The sequence below is a fragment of the Oryctolagus cuniculus genome, chromosome 13 (assembly GCF_051225735.1).
Source record: "Oryctolagus cuniculus isolate XC-2025 breed Fujian yellow rabbit chromosome 13, ASM5122573v1, whole genome shotgun sequence".
In the NCBI taxonomy this organism is placed as follows: domain Eukaryota; kingdom Metazoa; phylum Chordata; class Mammalia; order Lagomorpha; family Leporidae; genus Oryctolagus; species Oryctolagus cuniculus.
In genome coordinates this window covers 68,814,349-68,835,944 of record NC_142879.1, presented here as the reverse complement: position 1 = coordinate 68,835,944, position 21,596 = coordinate 68,814,349, and the positions used below count along the sequence as shown (strand labels likewise).

At 46.6% G+C, this 21,596-nt stretch overlaps 1 protein-coding gene across 5 annotated transcripts in view; it reads right to left on the bottom strand.

Annotated features, from left to right (window-relative positions):
* Positions 1-21,596, bottom strand: part of FRMD4A (FERM domain containing 4A) — a 644,478-nt gene that overhangs the window by 327,499 nt on the left and 295,383 nt on the right. For 3 of the 5 annotated variants that reach the window (XM_008268105.5, XM_008268103.5, XM_008268108.5), the window contains exon 1: positions 11,193-11,729. The exons of the other annotated variants lie outside the window; for them this stretch is intronic. In XM_008268105.5, coding sequence (XP_008266327.2) covers positions 11,193-11,285 — 93 coding nt within the window. In that variant the 5' untranslated portion in view covers positions 11,286-11,729. Of the gene's footprint in view, positions 1-11,192; positions 11,730-21,596 lie in introns of those variants that run through there. 5 annotated transcript variants of the gene reach the window in all.

Here is a 21,596-nt window from a genome sequence, read left to right as displayed (position 1 = left end):
GGTGGGTCTTTTTCCGGGACCCTACAGGTGCTGATTTTCCTGCAAAGCTGCATTCTGAGTTTTCGCCTTTGCTGTGTGACCCTGAGAATCAGACTCAGCACAGCTGGGGAGGAGCCCCTGCATCTCTGTTTCTAGAAACAGCCAGTTGAACCTGATGCCTGTCGACTGTCAGTTGCCTCCTGACCCTCTTTCCACTTCTCTTCCACCCTCTTTCCACTTCCCTGGTTGCTCCATGTTAGTCTCCTTTGCTGGTTCCTCCTGGAACTGACCTCTGAGCTTGGGAGCGGCCCAGGGTCCAGTCCTCCGACACGTGCTTGTGTCCATCTGCATATATTCCCTAGGAACCGTCATCTAGACCCGTGGCTCTGAACCATCCTCCAGGGGTGTACTGGCAAATGTTCAGCTATCAACTCTCTTCAGGGGAAAAAGCCATGACTTTTTTGTATAGTTGTCAATTGCCATGGTGGAAATTCTCCCTCTATCACCCATTTCCAGTCACCCATGCACCATCACTGAATGTAGAGATGGACAGAGAAGCACAGAATCCTGTACAAGCCAGCTCCACACACCCCTGCAAACACCCATCCTGTCCAGAACTTGCACCTAAAGACAAAATTGAAGAGTTTCACGTCCTACTAAGCATCATCTTTGCATTTTTACTTGTTATTTCAAGTTTAATGCATCTGAAATAGACCTCATAATGTCCCAGGCAGTCATCATCAATGGAATCTTCCTGCAGTGGCTGCCAAGTTCTCAGTGTTCATGCCTTTTTTTAAAAAATTTATTTGTTTGAGCAATAGAGTCACAGAGAGAGAGAGAGAGAGAGAGAGAGAGAGAGAGAGAGAGAGAGAGAGAAAGGTATTCCATCCACTGGTTCACTCCCCAAATGGCTGCAAAGGCCGGAGCTGGGTGGATCCAATGCCAGGAGCCAGAAAGCTTCTTCCAGATCTTCCTCCTGGAAGCACTTGGGCCTGTTCCACTGCTCTCCCAGGCCATAGTACAGAGCTGGATTGGAAGAGGAGCAGCCGGGATTTGAACCTACGCGCATATGGGATGCCTGCACCACAGGCAGAGGCTTAGCCTACTACGCTACAGTGCCAGACCCCAACACCATTCTTGATTCCTTTATTCTCTCACTCTACATCCAGTCCATCAGCAAATCCTGTTGGCTGTTCCTTCTAGATAGATCCACAATCCATTCCCTTCCTCCATTCGCACCACGTCCAAGGTGTCATTGCGCCTAAACCACCCTCATTCCTCATCAAGATACTTCCACTCATGAGCTAATGAGTCATCCTGCTTTCTCCCTTATTTGCTCTTTGACACAGTAGCTATGGGCATCAGCTAACGTCATTCCTCAGCCTCAAACCCACTGATCCTTGTCTGTCTGTATCAGAACACAACCCCTAAAGGCCCTTACATGACCCTTGTCACCTGAGCTTCTAAAACTTCCCCATCCTTCTCAAGGCCTCTTCCTCCACTCTTCATACTGCACCAGCATCTGCCTGCTGTTCCCCACATGAGTACATCAAGTCCACTCCTGCACTGCATTGTACCTTTGTACTGGCGGTCTCCTCTGCCTGCCCTGTTCCATCCCCACCTGGCTGCCTGGCTCGCTCCCTTCATGTTTCTCCTCCAATGTCATCTTTTTTTTTTAAGATTTTATTTATTTATTTGAGAGGTATAGACAGGGAGAGAGAGTCAGAGAGAAAGGTCTTCCTTCCATTGGTTCACCGATCCGAAGCCAGGAGCCAGGTGCTTCTTCCTGGTTTCCCATGCAGGGGCCCAAGGACTTGGGCCATCTTCTACTGCTTTCCCAGGCCACAGCTGGATTGGAAGACGAGAAGCCAGGACTAGAACCGGAGCCCATATGGGATGGCGGCATCGCAGATGGAGGATTAAGCTAGTACACCACGGCTCTGCCCACCCCCCCGCATGTCATCTTAACAGAGAGCCACCTCATATAAAAACACAGCACACTCCACCCCTCATACTTTACTTTGTTTTTCTTTAGAGACCTTATTAGAACTTAAGCCATGATCTAGTCATGGAAGTACACTCTTTGCTGTATGGCTTGTGCCTTAAACACTGTTGGGCATGTAGTAGGTACTAAATTAAAAGTCTGTGGAGTTAGAAGCTGGTGTTGTGGCTTAGTGAGCAAAGCCTCCACTTGTGGTGCGGACATCCCATTTGGTATTGGTTCAAGTCCTGACTGCTCTCTTTCTGTCTCTCCCTCTCTCTTTTAATTCTCTCTCTCAAATAAATAAAATCTTGAAAAAAAAAACTTTGGAGTTAATAAATAAGGCTTTGGATCATAGGAACTACAATCTCAGGCATATTTGTGTTCTGACATTGATTTTTTTTGGTTGGACAAGGACATATTTTCCAGCAATGATCAATATCCTTCAAGTATTATTGGCTTTCATAATTAATATTCCAACAGAAAGGTTTCAGGGGCCACTTGGGTGGACTCTATCCATGGGGAATTATGACCTCTGCATTTTTGAGAAAAGTCAAGAAAGCGATAAAGGAAAAAGATCAGAGCATATTACAGACTGTCTTCAGCTCTCCACACATGGGTTCTGATGGGGAAGGAGAAACAGTGCCTGCACACTCAAAGGTGTTACACACACAGCAGGATTTTAAGAAGTTTTACACCATCAAGTTCACTAATAAGAAAACCTAGTAAAGGAAGTCACTTCGTTAAGACCCACAATGAGAACAATATCCATCTGCATTAGAAAGGCAGGATGGGGCCAACACTGTGGCACAGTGGGTAAAACCGATGCTTGCAGTACCAGCAACCCATGTGGGCGCGGGTTCGAGTTCTGGCTGCTCCACTTCCCATCCAGCTCCCTGCTGATGTGCCTGGGGAAGCAGCAGAGGATGGTCCAAGTCTTTGGGTCCCTGCACCCATGTGGGAGACCCTGAAGAAGCTCCAGCTCTGGCTGTTGTGGCCATCTGGGGAATGAAAGAGAGGATGGAAGACCTCGCTGTCTGCCGCTGTGTGCCTCTGCCTCTCTGTAATTCTGCCAATTCTGTGTCAGTAAACATTTGAGTTTATGGCCATGAAGGCATTCTTCTTACTCATCTATTTAACATTAATTCAAAGAACATTTATTTATCCTATCTAGATGCCAGATGCTGTTTAAGACCTTGGGGCTTAGCAGAAACACTGACCATATCCTTTGAAGAAGTTACCTATTGAGTGACCAGTAAGTGAAGCCACAAAAAGAATAAAAATAAAAAAGCCACAGATGTGGTTTATCCACTCCCAGATTACAGAATGAAGGTCTGTAATCTGTATTGTTTCACATACATAGTATTGTTCTCGAAGGTTCACAGATGAATCGACACACGTAAGAACGGGCTGCTTTCAACTGTGTGCTCAAAGGAGCTCTTACATCACAGAGGTGGATATTATTCACTATGACAGAGCAAAACTCTTATAGAAAGTGTTCTGAGAACACATGATTGATTTTGCAAACAATATGGTGGACTGAAATATACCCATGCTGTCTACACTACAGAGAAAAGAAGTATGGAGAAGTAGCTGAATTGGGTGCTGTTGAGCTTAAATTATCTGGAAGTAGCTTGCATGATGCTAATGACTCTGTCACGATCCATGGAGTGGCCTCGATCTACTGGGCATTGCATACAATGTCCCAGGATCCAACTTTCAAGGAGCTTAAATGGTTATTGTTTCCTCCCATGAAAAACAACCCTCTTACAGGCTGGTATTTGTGGCATAGTGGGTTAACCTGCAGCCTGTGATACAAGTATTCCATAACACAGCACATTAGATAAATAAAATGCATAAGTTAAATAAAATAAATCTTAAACAGATTTACTGATTTATTTGACAGGCAGAAAGAGAGAGAGACAGAGAGAGATCTTTATCTGTTGGTTTACTCCCCATGTGGCCTCACTGGCCAGACCTGGGGTACACTAAAGCTAGGAGCCTGGGACTCCTTCCCACTCTCCCACGTAGCTGACAAGGGCCCAAGTACTTAGGTCATCAGCTCCTATGTTTTCTAAAGACATTAGCAGGCAGCTGCACTGGAAGTGGAGTAGCCAGGACTCAGAGCAGCACCCACATGAGATGCCGGCACCACAGGCAGCAGTACAACCTGCTATGCCAAGTACTGGCCCCGTTAATAAGTAAATCTTAAAAAAAATGACCCTGCAGATCAAAAAATGCAGCCAAGTCAACCCCTTTCTTTTTTCTTTCGATGTGAAGGCACCAGGAAGCACAGGAATTAGCTAATTTTCTTCATTTCGCACCTTGTTCACAAGCCCTGTCTTGGCAAGCATATATATATTACCTTGCAGCTGTTGTTGGCAACGGTGGTGGTACACCAATCACCTAGGGCTTAAATGCTGACCCCTGGATCCCAACCCTGCAGATTCTGATAGACACTGCTCTGGGGGTGTCTTCTCAGGCATTTCCAAGGTGAAGCCAAGGGTTAAAGGCACCACTTCATGACAAGTCCAGAAATTTGTATAAATTTTTATTTTTTTTAACTTCAGAGAGAGAGAAATCATTACTATCTTTTGCCTTACTCTCCAAATGACTGCAATGGTTGTAGTTAGGCTTAGGGCTGAAACCAGGAGCCAGGAACTCTATCCAGGTTTTCCACATGGGTAGCACAAGCCCAATTATTTGAGCTGTCTCTCATGGTCTGCATTAACAGGGAGCTGGAGTCAGGAGCTGGATCTGGGAACCAAACCAGGTACTCTGACATGGGATTCAGGCATCTTAACTGCTAGGTTACACGCCTGTCCCATGTCATGGCATTTAACTTAAGTCCCAAGAAGGAGTCAGGACTTGGGATGAGTAGTCCAAAGTGGGGAACCATGACCTAAGTTCATGCTTAGCCTGAGAGCTGCCATTTTGCATATGACATTGAAGTTCCAGGGACTCCCTGACCAGTTGGATGGAGCTATTCAATCCTCCTTCCCACACCAGCTTGAAGAATGAAAATCCTGGAAGGGTACCAGTAGGGACAGCCTGTCATCTCCAACATTGAGCCAATATGCAATCTCATTCTGACCAAGATGAGAAAGCATTGGTTTAATGTGATGCAACCTGCTGTGAGAATTAAAATTAATATTGGTTCACTTTGTTTGGTTTGCTTAACATTGCATGGGACTAATCAACCTGGGGAAAACGGCTTTCAAGACGTTCTGTGAACCAGAGAATTAGACTCCAGGTTCTTCTGCAGAGAGGTGGATATTTATAGAACGAACAAACCCTTACACGGGATGAACAAGCTGGATAATAATATGTGATCTGTCTGAACAGCTCTTGGCTGTCTGCGTTCAATGGTAATAAATATCCACTCAAAGCCGTCTCTGGATATGTTTCTGGAAATGCCTCACACTTCCCTGCATGAGCACATTCAGAACGTAAGCACCACACAACTTGACTACAGAGACCCTGTTGTATTCTGAATCCTTAAGTTATGCAGCTTAGCAGCTGTGATAATGTAATGGTTTGCAAAATAATAGACGGGCAATTCGTCAACCTGGAATAACACATCCAATAATGAATGATGGGGGTGCAAAGAGGTTTAATTTATGCTGTGTTAAAAATACCGCGCCAGAAATATCACACCATTTAAGTCTTTCCAAGACAAAAAAAGAATCTTTTCACCTAAAAATATTCGAATAATTGTAGTAAAAGAGAATGCTTTCGTATTCTATTTCCCGACTCCGCTCCAATAAAACCGTCAAATTTACGCTGCTTTGTGAAGAGACATATAATTTGAGTCTGGTTGGTTATTCACACTTAAAGTGGCATGGTCTTAGAATTCAGAATAAATAAGAGGAGAGCATTCATTTTGTAGTTACATTAACATGTAAGAGGGAACATATTTTTCACCAGCAATGATGGAGTTTGTGGTAAGTTAGCATGGGAACTAAATCTGTTCCTGTTTATGTCTCAACGCTGAACCTCTTCCCAATTGTCTCACTGAGGAAGTTTATGATAGAATTTCCAGATTGCATTCATCCTCTCATCCAGCAAATATTTACTGCACTCCTGTTATGAACCGGGGACCGAGAACATGTCTCGGTCCCCAAGGAACGTATCATATGGAGGGTTACGTGATGGAAACACAAGGATTCAGATGGTGGCTTAGATGTGGGGTGACTTCTGCTAACGGTAGGGCAATACAGAGTGCTATGGGAGCCAGTGAGAGGATCACTTATTCTGACTTGGGAGGAGAGGGGCTGTCTTCCCATGGAACATTACCTTTAGGCTGAAGGATGTGAGTGGGAAGTTCAGGAAGGGAGGAGGCAGTGTGTGTGCTTGGCAGGCCACAGTACATGCAAAGGCCCTGAGGACAGAGAAGGCACTGTGGAGGTGGGGTATGGCATATCGAGGATAGAGCAGGAGGATGGCATATCGAGGACAGAGTGTGGAAGAGATGCAGCTGGAGGTGTTAGCACAGTCCTGTGTAAGAAGTGCCCTGGGATTACATTTGGGCATTTGTACCTATCCTCAGGCAGGGAACCATCTAAGGGTTTTAAGCAAACAAGCAACAAGTTCATTCCTATGGTGACTGGGGCACGGAGCACAGACTGCAGGGCAACCAAATTGGCAGACAATACACAGGCGAAAGAAGACGGTGGCCTGAACCCGAGAATATGGAGGAGCAGCAGACTGGGATGAACATTGCAGAGATGGAAGTGAGGGCGCAGGGGGATGCCTGCGTGATGGAAACCATGGGAAGGGAGCCACCTGAAGATGCCAGGGCACTGCTTTGGCAGCTGAGTTCTTTGGGGGTGTTGGGGGAGGAGCATGGTTGCAGGTGGAGATGACAAATTCCTTGCAGAACATAACTGGGTTCGCGGTGTGGAGACAGTCAAGAGAACAGAGAAGTGTACTTCTTCCTAAGGGCTGTGCATCCAGGAGTTAGAGGGGACAAGTCGATGGGGAGACAAGTATCCTTGATAAAGGCAGGAAGCTGTGCACCTGCTCAGAAGAAGATCCTAGAGCTGAGTGACAACAGGTACAGCCCCCTAGTGGGTGCCTACCCTACCCGAATGGCTCAGAGTCCTCGTGGGATGGCAGCTCATGGTGTGAGAAACACGCACCTCTCACTTTCTGGAGCACAGCATTCAGACTTTGGCCTGGTAGATTTCACCCCAATACATGAACACAAACCAATACAACACGGTGTGTCACATAAAAGAAAAGCCCACGTTGGATCTACAAGGGTAACTTCCAACATAAAACCATTTTGTCATGTTGTGGAGTTACAGTACTTGAATACAAGCATTCCCCACTCCAAGTCAAGCTCCCAAGCAGAAACGTCCTGAATTTTCTCTTCCTCCAATTCAAATATATGCACTGTCCTTACATGTATTAGCACTTCCCATGAAGGTCATCTTTATTTTACCTCAGGAATTGGATGATTTTAGCAGGAAGGACCACACGAATGTATCCAGGCTTGAGTAAGTTGAGTTACTTAGCCTTTGTAGGCAATGAACTTGAAACACTGCGCTTGCCACCTTACTTAGGCGACACTGGGAGTGCGAGGGAAGTCACCACCCGGAGCTACTGCTGGTCCTGGCTTTATCAGTTGAATGTGCTCAAAGCCCTCTCCAGAGGAGAGAGAGGTGTGTCTCAGTGTACAAAGTGCCATCAGTGAGTAAGAGTGCAAGCAGCCCACACGGGATGGAAGCATCAGAAAACAGGATTAGGGTCATCATCCCCTCGTCTCTGGCCAGGCACAGGTGTGAGGTTAGGATCTTCCATGTGTTCTTACTACTCTTTACCAAGCAGCCTCCAGGGGTGGGCAGATGAACAAAGTGCAGCTGAGAAGGCCTGAATCACTCTCCCAGGTCTAGACATTAGCAGCGAAGCTGTCCGTTCTTCAGACAGCAAGACTCCAAGCCCCGCCCCTTCCACGCACCTTGTGCTTCCTGTTGCACCTACATTGTATTTATATTTATTTTTTAGCTCGGTTCTAGCACATGTTATACTGCCCTCTAATTGCTTCGTTTATGTTAACTCTGTATGCCTAATTTCGCCCAACACACCAAGCATGGCATTTTCATGTTTCTTTCCTGTTTGTTTTTTTTTTCCTACCCTGCCTAGCACAGTGATGAGCTCACGGCAAAAATAGGAACACGTGAGCAGACATTTGCCCTGGTGGTTAACGCACTACCTGGGATCCAGCTGCACTTCGGCTCCTGCGTTCCAGCTTTCTGCTAACTGGCACCCTGGGAGGCAGCAGGTGATGGCTCAAGAGGGTGGGTTTCTGCTACCCACATGGGAGACCTGGATTGAAGTCTGGGCTCCTGGCTTTGACCTGGCCCAACCCCAGTTGTTGAAGGCATTTGGGGAGTGCATGAATGGATAGACGATCTCTCTCTGTGTCTCTCTCTGCCTCTAAATGAATGAATCAATGAATAAAAAGTTAAAAATACTCTAAGAGCTAAGCCTGGGCTCCCAGGCTGAGAGAATGCTTCCTTAATCAAGTTTGATAGATGTCTAAAACGTCACAGTTCTTTCTTTCCACTCAACTTCTCGGCTGTGGGAAAACAGAAGCAGTTGGTGAACCCTGGACTCCTAAGGGGACATAACATCAGTGCCCTAGAAATCAGGTTATTATCCGTAATACCAGCATTGCAGACTGATTTGTCCTTTCGTGCTAAGTCCTGGTGACCAGTTGGTGATAACCTTTTCTTTGGGACCAGGCTGCCACGTCATACCTCCACTAGACAGCACAGGTCATAAAACACGATCTAACAGCAGGGTCACAAGACACCAGGTCTCTGGATCCAGGTCATTGACTCTATGTCTCTGAGCAAATTAAAGCTCTCTGTGCCTTCACCTCCGTATTCGTAGAAACACAAAGGTAATAGCCCCATGCTTTGTCTCATTAGCACTGATGTACACGTGTTCTAGAAACATGTGACCTTCCCATTTTTAGGTATTGTGAGACAACAGAAGCTCACTCCAATATCTGCTCACATAGCTGACAAACCTGTTGTTGCGTTTAATTCAGGGATGCCCAAGGAAAGAGGGCTGGTTCTCGGGTCTGCTTTAAAGGCAGCTGCTGCCTCTCACATTGCTTGCCATCCTCTCCTATAAATATAGGACTGACTCTCAGAGCTGTCCCAGAACCACCCTGGACTGACATGGATGGGCCCTCAGACATGCCAGTTCGTTTCGCCCTCATTGCGGAAGAAGGCGAGGCGGCACTTTAATAAGGAAGCCCAGTGCTCCAAAGATGTGCACCAAGAGGCCCCGAGACTTTCAGACTCCTAGGCCCCAAAGCCCACGTAGCAGTGGGGAGTGCAGAAGGGAAGCAAAAGGGCCATAATGGATGAGGGCACTTAAAAAAGACCACAGAAAATGGGCATTATTTTCTCCTAAGGCCATTTTTCACAAACTTTTTGAAAGCCCTATGAATATGAAAGACACACACAATAGCAGACATGAGCTATACGGAACGCTATTTTCCCATATTGTCATTTTTTCTTAAATTGGTAAAGGATGAATAAGAGTCTTGTAACTGCACACATCTGGACTTAAGTAAACATACATGATTTATTGAACACCCACCTGGAGATTCTAATGGTATAAACAGGAGCTAGCAGGGGACTATACATTTTTTTCTGCATCTCTCTGCGGGATAAGCATCGCCTCAATACTGACCTGTTGAACCACCCTAGGGCTGTCAGTTCATGTGAATAGATATCTTGATAACACAACATACTACATAAACTTTGTTACCACACAGACCCGTGAGCTCTCACTAGACCCTACAAGCGCATTCACTATGTACTTGACCAATCTCTAAGTTTTACCATAATGGGTAGTCCTTCGCGCCAAACCTAATGGTATCAAAGACAGCACTAAGCAAACATTCAATGCATATTAGTTGATGACGCTGGTATTTAGCATAAGAAATACGTGTCCAAATAAAGACTCACACACAGCCAGAACAGGAAGTGAAGTTTTTTTTTCATTCATTCAAAAGATAGGAAAAAAAAATGTAACTGAGCAAGTCAGGAAGTCAGCACTGGTGGGATATCTAGACAGCCTCTCATACTTTTAAACGCTTAAACAGGTTTTTTTTTTTTTTTTTTTTTTTTTGAAACAAGAAAGTCACCGAGTAGTAAGTCTACAGACCAGAAAAAAAAAATCACTTGACTTAAACCCTGTGCTCCTTTCCAAGACGGGGGCATGTTGCTTAATAATCAAGAGTATTTTTGGTGATGCTGTCTGCTTTATTATTAGGTCTGGGGCTACACCTTAATGAAGATGGCTATGTGGACACTGATGGCTCACAGAGGGGCCTGCCATGAGTCAGAGAGAAGCTGGGGGGTCTCTAAGCCGCTTAGAATCAGCCCATCCTGGGTGCTGCAGGCGCCGCTCCCACATGTTGAGCCTAACATGCTGATGCCACACAGCTCTGCAGTAGCGATTCTCATCCCCCCAACCACGTCTGCCACTCCAGGGAAGGGCAAATCCTTACTATTACTGCACAGGCTATGTTCCACCAGGGGCTATCATAGAGTAAGCACGCTTTCGGGAAATTAACGGAGCAATTTTGAGCAAAAATCCATAGTATTAAAAACAAACAATCCCACGCCAGATGACAGCAATGTATTTGAAAGGAAACACACACACACACACACACACACACACACAACCAGAGGGGCTTTTAATCCACCGGCTGCATGATTTAATCTATCAACACTTTGAAGCTCCTGGGTGTCCTTGTCACCTCTTTTTCAGACACTGTCACCCAGCAGAAGAAATCAGCAGCCCCGCTGCACACATGGGGATGTGTCAATAAACAGAGAAGGTAGCAAGTTTTACAGCTTTGACTTCCCCAGCAAGCACCCTTATCTTTCCTACCCATTCCAGCGGGTCATCCTCACTCTAACCCCCCTACACACATACACACCGTCGTATTTCTTCTAAGAACGCTCCCCACCGCTCTCCTGCCCAGCATCCAGAGCAGACGAAATTTTCTGTCTCAATTTCTCATCATTATCTGTTAAGAAAAATAAATGACAGCTGACATGGGATCTGACAGCCCCGGCAACTGGAGTTGTTCAGGAAAATGCTGGGAACAGAAGTACTGCTGTGGACAACGCAAACAAACGTCTCCCTTTATCTGCAGCGACTGCTCGGTGAAAGACGAACAGCCCGCCACGTAGCTTACCCTCTCCACGCTGCGCCTTCTCAGGGATCCATAAGGTATTTTCAGTAAAAGTCTCTGGGATCTATTCGGAGCCACTGCAGCCTGAACCACCATGGTGCAGCGTGCTGTGCGTGTGTGTGTGTGAGAGAGAGAGAGAGAGCAAGAGAGAGAGAGAGAGAGAGAGAGAATGTGTGTGTGCACGCTCGAATCAAAGGGAGAGATGGAGGCTTCCTCAAACTAAGTTATGGTCTCCTCGAAGTTTCTCAAATATCAAATAACAGAAAGCGTTTTTCTTTTGACCATATGAGTCAAGATGCGGTTTGTGAGGAGGTGGGGGGACGGACAGAAAGCGAGAGTCCAAGTCTTGCAACTTCACTGTGCATGAAGCAGCATCTTTGGCTTCCTTCTGGCTGTCCCTGGGCGCGGGCTCGGCGAGACAGCAATGTCCCCAAAGCGGGCCAGTGACGCTCCTGGGGAGAGTGATCCAGAAATGTCAACTTTGCTTCTCTCGTGGCTGCAGATGCTAACCAGGTCAGTTGTCGAAGCAGAGCCCTATCAGCCGTACTAGTCATTCCATCACGTGACTCCCGAGCCCCTGGGCTGTACAGTACGTCACATGCTCACCTTAAAAAGACTGTTTGGACTACCACCATCTGGAGCGGAGATTAATGTGAAATCCTACATTCTGACTTCACCCTCTCCTGCACACAGCAAAAATATTTGGAGATGAGCGACACACACACACATAAGGGACTTAGGGAATCCCCCTTTGCAGTCATAAATCGGTGTTGTCGACCACGCGTATCTCCTTTCCCCTCCTTCCTCCTAACTTGCAGAAAATAAATGTCTGTGTCTCATTAATTATGTGAGTGTAGTCCACCAAGAGAAAGTGTGCTAGAGAGAAGGAAAAGCTGAATCACACGGCTCAGATGAATCCCATCAAATATAACAGATTTGCATGTGGCACCTCCTCATTTAAATGTTTGTGTTCAAGAACATTTATTTTTATGTGTGCCAGTAAACATGAAGAAGTTACGCTGGATTTTACAAGGCTCTGAAAGGGCTGCCGCGGCTCGGATCATCCATCACATTTGCCATTCATTTTCTAATCACGGTGTCGGCCCAGATCAGACAGCCTTTGCAGACAGATGGGACCAACCATCAAAAATTTTACTTCCCTGCAATCTTCTGTAACTGATACATTGTTCATCCACCACTCCCACCTCTACTCTGCCACCCCTCCATCCCATGTCAGCTCATTTTCATAGAAGAGAAAATAACAGCAAGGAAAAACAAGACAGCAACTTCCAGGATTGGAAGCGTGTCCATTTCCTTCTCTTTAACACATCTCTCTGCGCATGCTGCCTCTCTTCGCTCTGGGATTTATGAGGGATGGACGTTTGCTCTGTAGCAATCCAGCGCTTTCTGGTCTTTGCCTGATATTCCTCACATGTTTTGGGAAAACATCTTTTATTTATTCTCCGTAGGCCAGTGCTTAGTTTATTGAAAATGATGGAAAAGAAAAGTTCTGTTTATTCAAACATATCTACTAGGAAGTGGGGGTGGGGGCCGAGGGGAAGAAGTGGAGTTTCACAGCGCTGGAAAATGAACCCGGGAAACGACACTCAGGGGGAGGAGAACCTCGGAGGTGGGGGGCGCACCGGCACCGCCATCCCACGCAGACACACATTAAGAGGCAGTTAAAGAAAAGCATCAAGTTGATGTGGGAAATTCCAAATATACAACAATCGGGCTTTGTTCATAATTGGTTCCATATGTGCAGCTGGAGAGTCAGCGAGAGGGTGAGCGGCAAGGGGGGAGCAGGCGAAGACGGAAATCTGTGAATCGCCCCTCGCAGCGCGTCCTGACTGAGGCGGTTCGGGTTTCCACCGCTTTCTCCCTCTCTCCTGCTCCCGGCATGTACTGCCTGGTTGCACAGTCCTGGGGAGAGGGTTGTGCAAAGAAATCAGGAAGGACCTTAGTTATTCAGCCACCTCAATAATCAAGAAACTCTCTTTGCTTTATAAAAGTGCACTTGACTTTGGATCATGTCTTGAACAAAGGACAGAAACATTTTCACGACATCTAGCAGTTCAGAGGGATGGGATTTTGTCCCTCCAGCCCGGATTGAGAGGGGAAGACGGTTCAGACGAGCTGAGACGCCACTGTCTCTTCTCTGACTCAGGCTGGGGCAGAACCCCTGAGAGCCAGATTTATTTATATTTGACTCAGTGCAACTTCCTGTTTCCCAGAGGTATTAATGAGTGTTTTACTGAAGAACTCAAGGCTTCATGGCACAGTTCAGATCATAGGGGACACTTTGATGAACTAAGTGCAAATAAAACACAAACACATGCATTTGATTAAGGCTAAAATACATACAGAAGAGAATGTTAATGGAAACAAAAGAACCCCAGGCCACACTAACTCCCACACATCTGAGCCCCACGCATTCCAGCCCCTTCCCCTGGGGTCGGGGGAAAGGGATCGTTTTTCACATCAGCACCGGAGCCTCCACCAAGTTAATGGAGCCCTTACGCTGCCCTATGGACAAGGCGACCGCCTCCTCCAAGTGGCTTGAAGACTCTCAAAGTTCAACTTGTCCAAAGATACCGTTCTGATTGCCTTGCTGTGGGTGTGAGAGTGTAGGAGGTTAAGATCTACATATTTAAAATTAGTCACTGAGTCTAAAGTATTTCTTTCGAGTAATTATTTCCATTGGTAGGATAACAAACATGCTTCCAGGGGGCAGGCAGTCCCACCTTAACAGATATGTCCACTTCAGGAGAGGACAGGGGATGGAAAGTAGTGGGGGGATGCAGGTGCCAGGCTGTGTTCTGGGAGGTCACCAAAGGCCACTGCAGCGAAGGTGATGAATTTCACTATGCCCATTTGACACAGAGGCTAACCAGGACAACACAGCTGGAAATGTCAGAGCTAAGATGAAAACCAAGGGGAGTGCATTTGATTTTGTCCACTCCACTCTCACCCATCACAGGACTCTGTCAGATCCCAACACTTTGGAAATTCATAAAGGAGACAGATCCACACCAGGGCCACAGAGAGATAGGAAACTCTCTTTGAAGTGGAGGGATTTCAACACAGGAGATCACATTAGATCTAGCAGGTCTAGCGTCTTTGGAGGTGCTGTTCTGATGCTGCTTGGAGCTGAGCGCAGGTGTCAGAAGAGCTAAGAAGCCCAAAAGGGCTGAGGAGGGCAGCTTGAGCCTGGCCGAGGGCCCAGGGAGGAGCTGCATTATCAGAGTCTGCAGCCAGGGTCACCTTGTAGAGGCTGGGACCCCAGGAGATGCCCTCACAGGGGAGCCGATACTGGAGCATCACCCAAGGCAAAGGGGAAGAGAAGGAGAAGGAAGAGGTGGAGGAGGAATAACAGTGTTTGGCATCTCCTTCCTACTGTGTCCAAATCTCCCATCAGCCTTTTAGAGCCTGTTGACCTCAGTTTGGGAAACAGCCACATAGACAGGACATGGAAAGGCTGAGGAAGAGGTCTGAGTTCAAACAGACCCAGTACCAGTACTGAGAGACAGGCACATTGCACCCAAAGACTCTAAATGATGATTTCTGGGGTAGCTACAAGAGAACAGACAGCAAGAAGGAGCACATTATGAGAGAGAGGAGGGCTTCTCCAGGACGTGGTAATGGAGTGTCCTGTACATCAGGGAACAGCCTAGTGGCTGCTGGACGAAAAAGGAAGACACTACGAGGATGGGTGTCATTGAACTGTGCAGAGACAGCAATGCAGAAGGCACACCTCGGTTCTACAGTCCCAAAAGATCTTGTTGCCTCCTGGAGCAGCGCACGTAGGTTGGTGGAGTTATTTGTTTATTTTGAACATTCTCTTCCAGTCTCAGTGAAAGTGTTTACATTACAACTCTAGAACGACACATAGCAATCATCTGAGCTGTATCTCAGGAAAGTCAGTAGTCTTGACAATGCCAAAGCAGCATGCAGCTCATCAGGAGGATATTCTTGGTTGTACATAGCAAGGCATGAGAAGGTGCTTGGGATAGGGGAGAGAGGATGCATTTGATAACACTAGTGTTAGTGGGAAGAAGCAGGAGACGGAAGAGCCTCCGTGGGTGTGCTCACACCAATGACACTGCTGGTGCATGCTACAAGCCACGTGAAGAGTCAGAGATTTGTTGATGGAATCCTGGGCCGGGTCACAGAAATGAGGACCACTCACTGCAACCCCTGCTCAGAGTAACCCTAAAGCACAAGTATAAAATGTTTATCCAGCTGGTTGCCCAGGGTCCAAAGTTCCCACTGGGGAAGCTAATCTGTTGGCTCCGTGCAAGTCCACTTGGAAGCATTGCTTCATTTTGATCATTTGGCCCAATGGTCCTGAAAGAACAGGTCTTAAGACAGAGAGGTTTCCAAGCTGGGAGGTGAACCAGCACATACTGGGGCCCTCAGAGCAGAGGGCAGGTTGAGGCCACATGAGCCAGAGGGAGCAGGGGACAGGGAACTGATGAAGGGTCAGGAAAGTGAACTGATGTGCACTTCTGGAAAGAAAGCTAGTGTCCCCCAGAAAAACGGGATTGTCCTTTAGCTTCTTTCCACCTTTTTTCTCAATTGTGAAAAATGAAATATCACATGCATTAAAAAAACAAAAGCGACACAATGCTGCCAGTAAGAATGTTTTTCCTAACTTCCAGCTCTAACCACTGTTTCTCCTAACATCTGGCAGGCTGTGAAACAGGGGTAAGAAAGAAAAAGGGCAAGACATCGTTGCTGGGCCGGCGCCGCGGCTCAATAGGCTAATCCTCCGACTTGCGGCGCTGGCACATCGGGTTCTAGTCCCGGTCACGGTGCTGGATTCTGTCCCAGTTGCCCCTCTTCCAGGCCAGCTCTCTGCTGTGGCCAGGGAGTGCAGTGGAGGATGGCCCAAGTGCTTGGGCCCCGCACCCCATGGGAGACCAGGAGAAGCACCTGGCTCCTGCCATCGGATCAGCGCGGTGTGCTGGCCACAACGCGCCGGCTGCAGCGGCCATTAGAGGGTGAACAAACGGCAAAGGAGGACCTTTCTCTCTGTCTCTCTCACTGTCCAATCTGCCTGTCAAAAAAACAAAACAAAACAAAACAAAACAAAACAAAACAAAAAACAAAAGAGATCGTTGCTGGCCCACCTCCTGCCTAATGAGAGGGGCTTTGAGGATTCCACTGCGGATGATGCAGTGAGATTTTAGTTTAAAGATTTATTTATTTTGGCTGGCGCCGTGGCTTAATAGGCTGATCCTCCGCCTGCAGTGCTGGCACACTGGGTTCTAGTCCCGGTCGGGGCACTGGATTCTGTCCCGGTTGCCCCTCTTCCAGGCCAGCTCTCTGCTGTGGCCCAGGAGTGCAGTGGAGGATGGCCAAAGTGCTTGGGCCCTGCACCCCATGGGAGACCAGGAGAAGCACCTGGCTCCTGGCCTCAGATCAGCGTGATGTGCCGGCCGCAGCGGGCCGGCCACACGGGCCATTGGACTGTGAACAAACAGCAAAAGGAAGACCTTTCTCTCTGTCTCTCTTTTACTGTCCACTCTGCCTGTCAAAAAATAAAATAAAATAAAATAAAATAAAATAAAATAAAATAAAAGATTTATTTATTTGAGAGGCAGAGTTATGCAGAGAGAGGGAGAGACAGAGATTTTTTTCATCTGCTGGTTCACTCTCCAAATGGCCACAACAGCCTGAGCTGGGCCAGGCCAAAGCCAGGAACCTGGAACTCGACTCGGCAATCCCATGTTGAGTGTCAGGGGTCCAAATACTTGGGCCATGTTCCAAGCAACATTAGCAGGGAGCTGGATTGGAAGTGGAGCAGCCAGGACTCAAACTGGTGGTCAAATGGAATGCCAGCACTGCAGGCGGTGGCTTAGCCTGCTGTGTCACAATGCTGCCCCCAAGGGGAAGTGGCTGGCTGAAGAGGCTGGTGGATCCAAGGGACAGAAAGAAAAGCACATGGAGAGAGAGCTGCAGGTGTAGTCTTGAGTCAGATAACGGCTGCCTGAGGGAGTTAGTCTGTCAGCTGAGCACGCAGTATGGAAGGGTAAGGAAGGAGCAGGTGGAAAGGCTGGGAGTATGGGGCCCAAGACAAAGACAGGGACCTTAAACTACCTGTTGGAAGACAGACATCGCTGGTTCAGCGAATCACAGCAGAAACCCTAGCCATTGGGAGGAGGGCAGCCTCTTCAGACAGCCCACAAGACTCCCCACGGGCCAAGGGTTGGGTTTAACCATTGTCCTGGGGAGCACCAGTGTTACCCCATGACATCACCATGCAAGTAAGGCCTCCTGCTCTGATCTCTCTACCCACCCATTTCAATGCTGGGTGAATTGGAAGCGGCTCTGTGAGCAGGGGTAAAGGAAGACCTGCTGGGGACCTGCTGGGGAGGGACATGGAGGAGGAGTTCACATATCCACCTTTCCCAGAGCAGCGATATCCCCACACCAACCCTGAGCCCGGGGCTGGGAGATGCTGTAGATTAGAATGCAATCTGGAGTTTTTCAGAATTGTCACATGAAATAGCCAGAAAGATAAGTAGGGTAAAATGGAGGGAAATGAACACACACACACACACACACATTTGAAACATTTCTAGAGTTAGAAGCAAAGCCACCATTCTCTCCTAACTCAGCCACCCCAGGTAATTCACATCATGTCACAGAGGAAGCTGTGACTAGGGTTATAAAAACAGACATGCTGCCTACATCAGTAAGTTTTTTTTGTTTGAAGAGTGGTCAAAATTTAGACCAAACTTGAAACTCAATATCCCTAAGAACAGGAAGAAGACATCAAGCAACACTCCTGTCACCAGCCACCCCGTGCCCAGGGTCTGCTGGATGACCTCCGGCTCACATGTGGGGTAGTTAGGGTTTCTCTTGCACTTCTGTGCTGACACCACATGGGGCAGATGTTTCGTCCTCCCAGGGTGTTGGAAGATGCTGTAGGCAATCTTGTAGCTAGCTAGCTACAGAGGGCAGATACGTCCTCCTTTCCCCCTTCTTTCTCATTCCCTCCCTCCCTCCTTTCCTTCCTTTCGTCAGACATCATTTACTAATTCTTCTCCATGAGAAGCCAGGAAAGGAAGAGATGCCTCCCGGTCATCCTCACTGGGAAGTGCAGAGGTCTAAGATAAATGAGTCAACTATGGCTTCTGAGATGATCTTCCTGTATTCTGTATCAGGCTCTATGACATTAGCCTTGGCCTTACCTAAAGACACCTTATTACCACACTGTTCATTCAACAACTGCTTTACTCAGTGTCCAACAGGACAAGGCATCCCTCTTACGTGGTACATTCTACCACAAGTATTACTCTAAAGGTTTTGAAATGTATTAGTTCTCACGATTCCTTATCAAATGGGTGCTATTTTTTTTTCCCCAGATGAAGATGAAGTGACAGAGGCATAGAGAAGTGAAGACCTTGTCCTGGGTCACATGTGGAGGGGTCCGGAATCTGCCAGCCACTGTCCTCTCCCACATCATGACTCTGCATCAGGTGTTGCTACAAGGGGACTTTCACTTACAGGAAGTTTTCTCTTGGCCCCCAGACTCAGCTCCTCTCCCTGCAGGTGTCTGATGCAGTGAATGGCCACTGGCCTTCGTCCTGAGTCTCTACTGCAAAGTCACTGAACACTTACCTAACAGGAAGAAATGGAATAAGGCTTGTGAAAGTTCTTTGTTAATGGTGCACACACACACACAGCCATGTGCTTCCTCTGTCAATTCTGCATGGTTTTTCTTGTTGCCTTGGTTACCACCATCTAGCTATCTGCTTCTCCAAGTCTGTTCGGCTATAATGTCCAGATTTCATCCATCTGAATTCCTTAAAGGGCACTGGGCTTAGCCACATATTTTAAGGTAAAGAGATTTCTTCTTTCACCCTTGAAAGACCCCTGTTTAGTATATATAATTGGAGTAACTAGAATAGAGAATTTGCCCTATCAACTCAAAAACGAGCATGCTATATAAAGGGAAACTAGACTCAGACCTCACATTCTCCTAGGGCAAGGAGGAGAACACAACACACATGGCACGGAAACTTCATGGACTAATTGAGAATCTCATTCAATCTTATGGCAATGGTCAAATCAGAAGAAATGTCAAATAGAAAATACTAATGATCTGTATGAAGTCAATACTCTGTTCTAGCACAGCTCGCTTCATGAACATCGAACACAAGGCTCATCAGCATGCTGGCCGGACCATTCAATGCCTCACCCGTGGATCGACAGAGTAGACAGAGACCTTGCTCTCAAGCAGCAGATGGATTTGATCCCTACACAAAAAGGTTCTTCACATCTGTCCTGGAGAGCATGTGCCCCCATCAGAACTCTACTTGCCCTACCAGCCTGGGGCCAACTCAGGCAATCAATGGCTGCAGTCTGGGCTAATGACTATTCTGCATGGTGGTAATGGCTTATCACACATGCTATTAGGAGTGATGGCATGTCCAGGGCCACAGGAATCAATAAGATTGCTGGGATGCCCGTGTGATGAAGCAAGTAATAAGCTGACCTGCGTGGAGCTGGCTGTGTAGATTGGCTTTCAAGATCATTTTGCAAAGCCCTTTTTCATGTGGTGTCAGTTGTGGATGGATTTTGATAACTAGCATTGATTTGCCGTGTTTATGAAGTGCACTTTGCACACAGTAAACTGTGTAATTGCACCTGGAATGGCAAAACAAATAATGTCCTTATCTATGGTATTGACTACCCAGAATTAGCTGAATATATATAGTCTACCACCAAGCAAACCAATGGATGCTGGTGTTTGATTTTCACTGGGCTTAACTCTTCTCAAATTTCAGGTGTCTCAGATAAGCATTGGGTGGCAAATGATCAACTTATAAATCTGCTTCTAATTTCCATGCTTCCATTTGCCTAGAGGAGAAATTTAACATGCTATTTTCTTTAACAGGAAAATTGTTCATCTCGTTCCAGTGAGCCCTCTGGAGATACAAAGGATGATGGTTTCCTCTGGGGCCATCGGATTGCTTTCTGTCCTGTGCGGAGGAATATATGACTCCCAAGGCTGACTGTCCATTCGCCCAGGGACTCTGGGATAAAACATATTGTCTATATTTTTCCAACGTGACAGAGGACACCATCTTCCATCTACAAGATCAACTGGTGCCTTGAAGTCTCACAACACGGGAATGTGGTTTATCGTGAGTGTGCCCAACAGGATACTCAAATTCTGTAAATCCAAGTGCCAAAATGTACCCCAGTACAAGTTCATAGAAAGAATGGACAAAATACTCTCAACAGATAAATTCTTAAAGATAAAAGAGGATGGGCATAGAATCCTGTCACTCCTTACTCGTGAAGCTCCTGTCATTCCTTACTCATCTGAATTTGGATGTACGGATATAATAGACTGTGGTGAAAACTACATGAGACAGCAGAGTCCCACGTGTGAGAACAAAGGTGGTAAGAAAAGACATCGAGACAAGATTGTGACTTGCATAGTATAGGACAATATATGGTCAACTTTACTCTGTAAATGGAGCCAACTAAAAACAGGATGAAGGAGGTGACACCATCTAACCAGAGTTTGCAGAACTTGATTGATAATGGAGGAATGGTAGAATGGAGAGCCAATGTAAAGCCATGAGAGCTATCAAACTGGGAGGAGTTATATAACTATATTAAAGATATTAGAGAAAAACAACTGACAAGCACAAAGAACATGAAGCAATCTCTGAGACGATGATTAAATCCAGGAAAAATTGTAACATTTCTATAATCCAGGATATGCGATTACAATACACAATACTTCTCAGCTGTAAACAATATTTTGGTTGTGAGCCTTAAGCCAAATTTTGATTTGAACTACAATGTCAGTATCCTGAGAAGACAGAATGGAAGAGAGATGCGTATGCTTGGGAGGATGTACAGCAGAAGAGTAAAAACCTCATCTTTCAAGTTGGTAGCACAAAATGTCGAATGTCGAGTCATTAAGAAATCACAATATAAACATATTATTAAGTTAATCGCCAGAAGCAAAAACTGAGTGAGATATACATGGAGGGTTTCAGAGGCTGGGAGGAAAAGACTAGAGTCAGAGGTTCTCTTTAATGGCCTCTAGAATGCCTCAACTTTCAAATGTTGGGTGTGCAGATATATTATTTTGATAAAAAATAAGCATTGTTATAAATAGAAGGAGAACTGTTGAAGCCAGATAAGGCGGTAATTAAAAGGTACTTGATGGCCTCCAGATGGGTACACACGGAACGCTGTTAGCAGCAGCCAGGCCAAGGAGTGGAGAGCTGGAGCACCAGCCTCTTTGTGAAGGAATTGACAGGAATCTAGATATCAGTTATCTAATCTGGCAAGGAATGCTTCCCAGCCAACCTGCCTGACGTCCTCCGAGTTCTTTCCCTTCAGTGTACACCGCAGGGCTCTCCACCTAAGGAT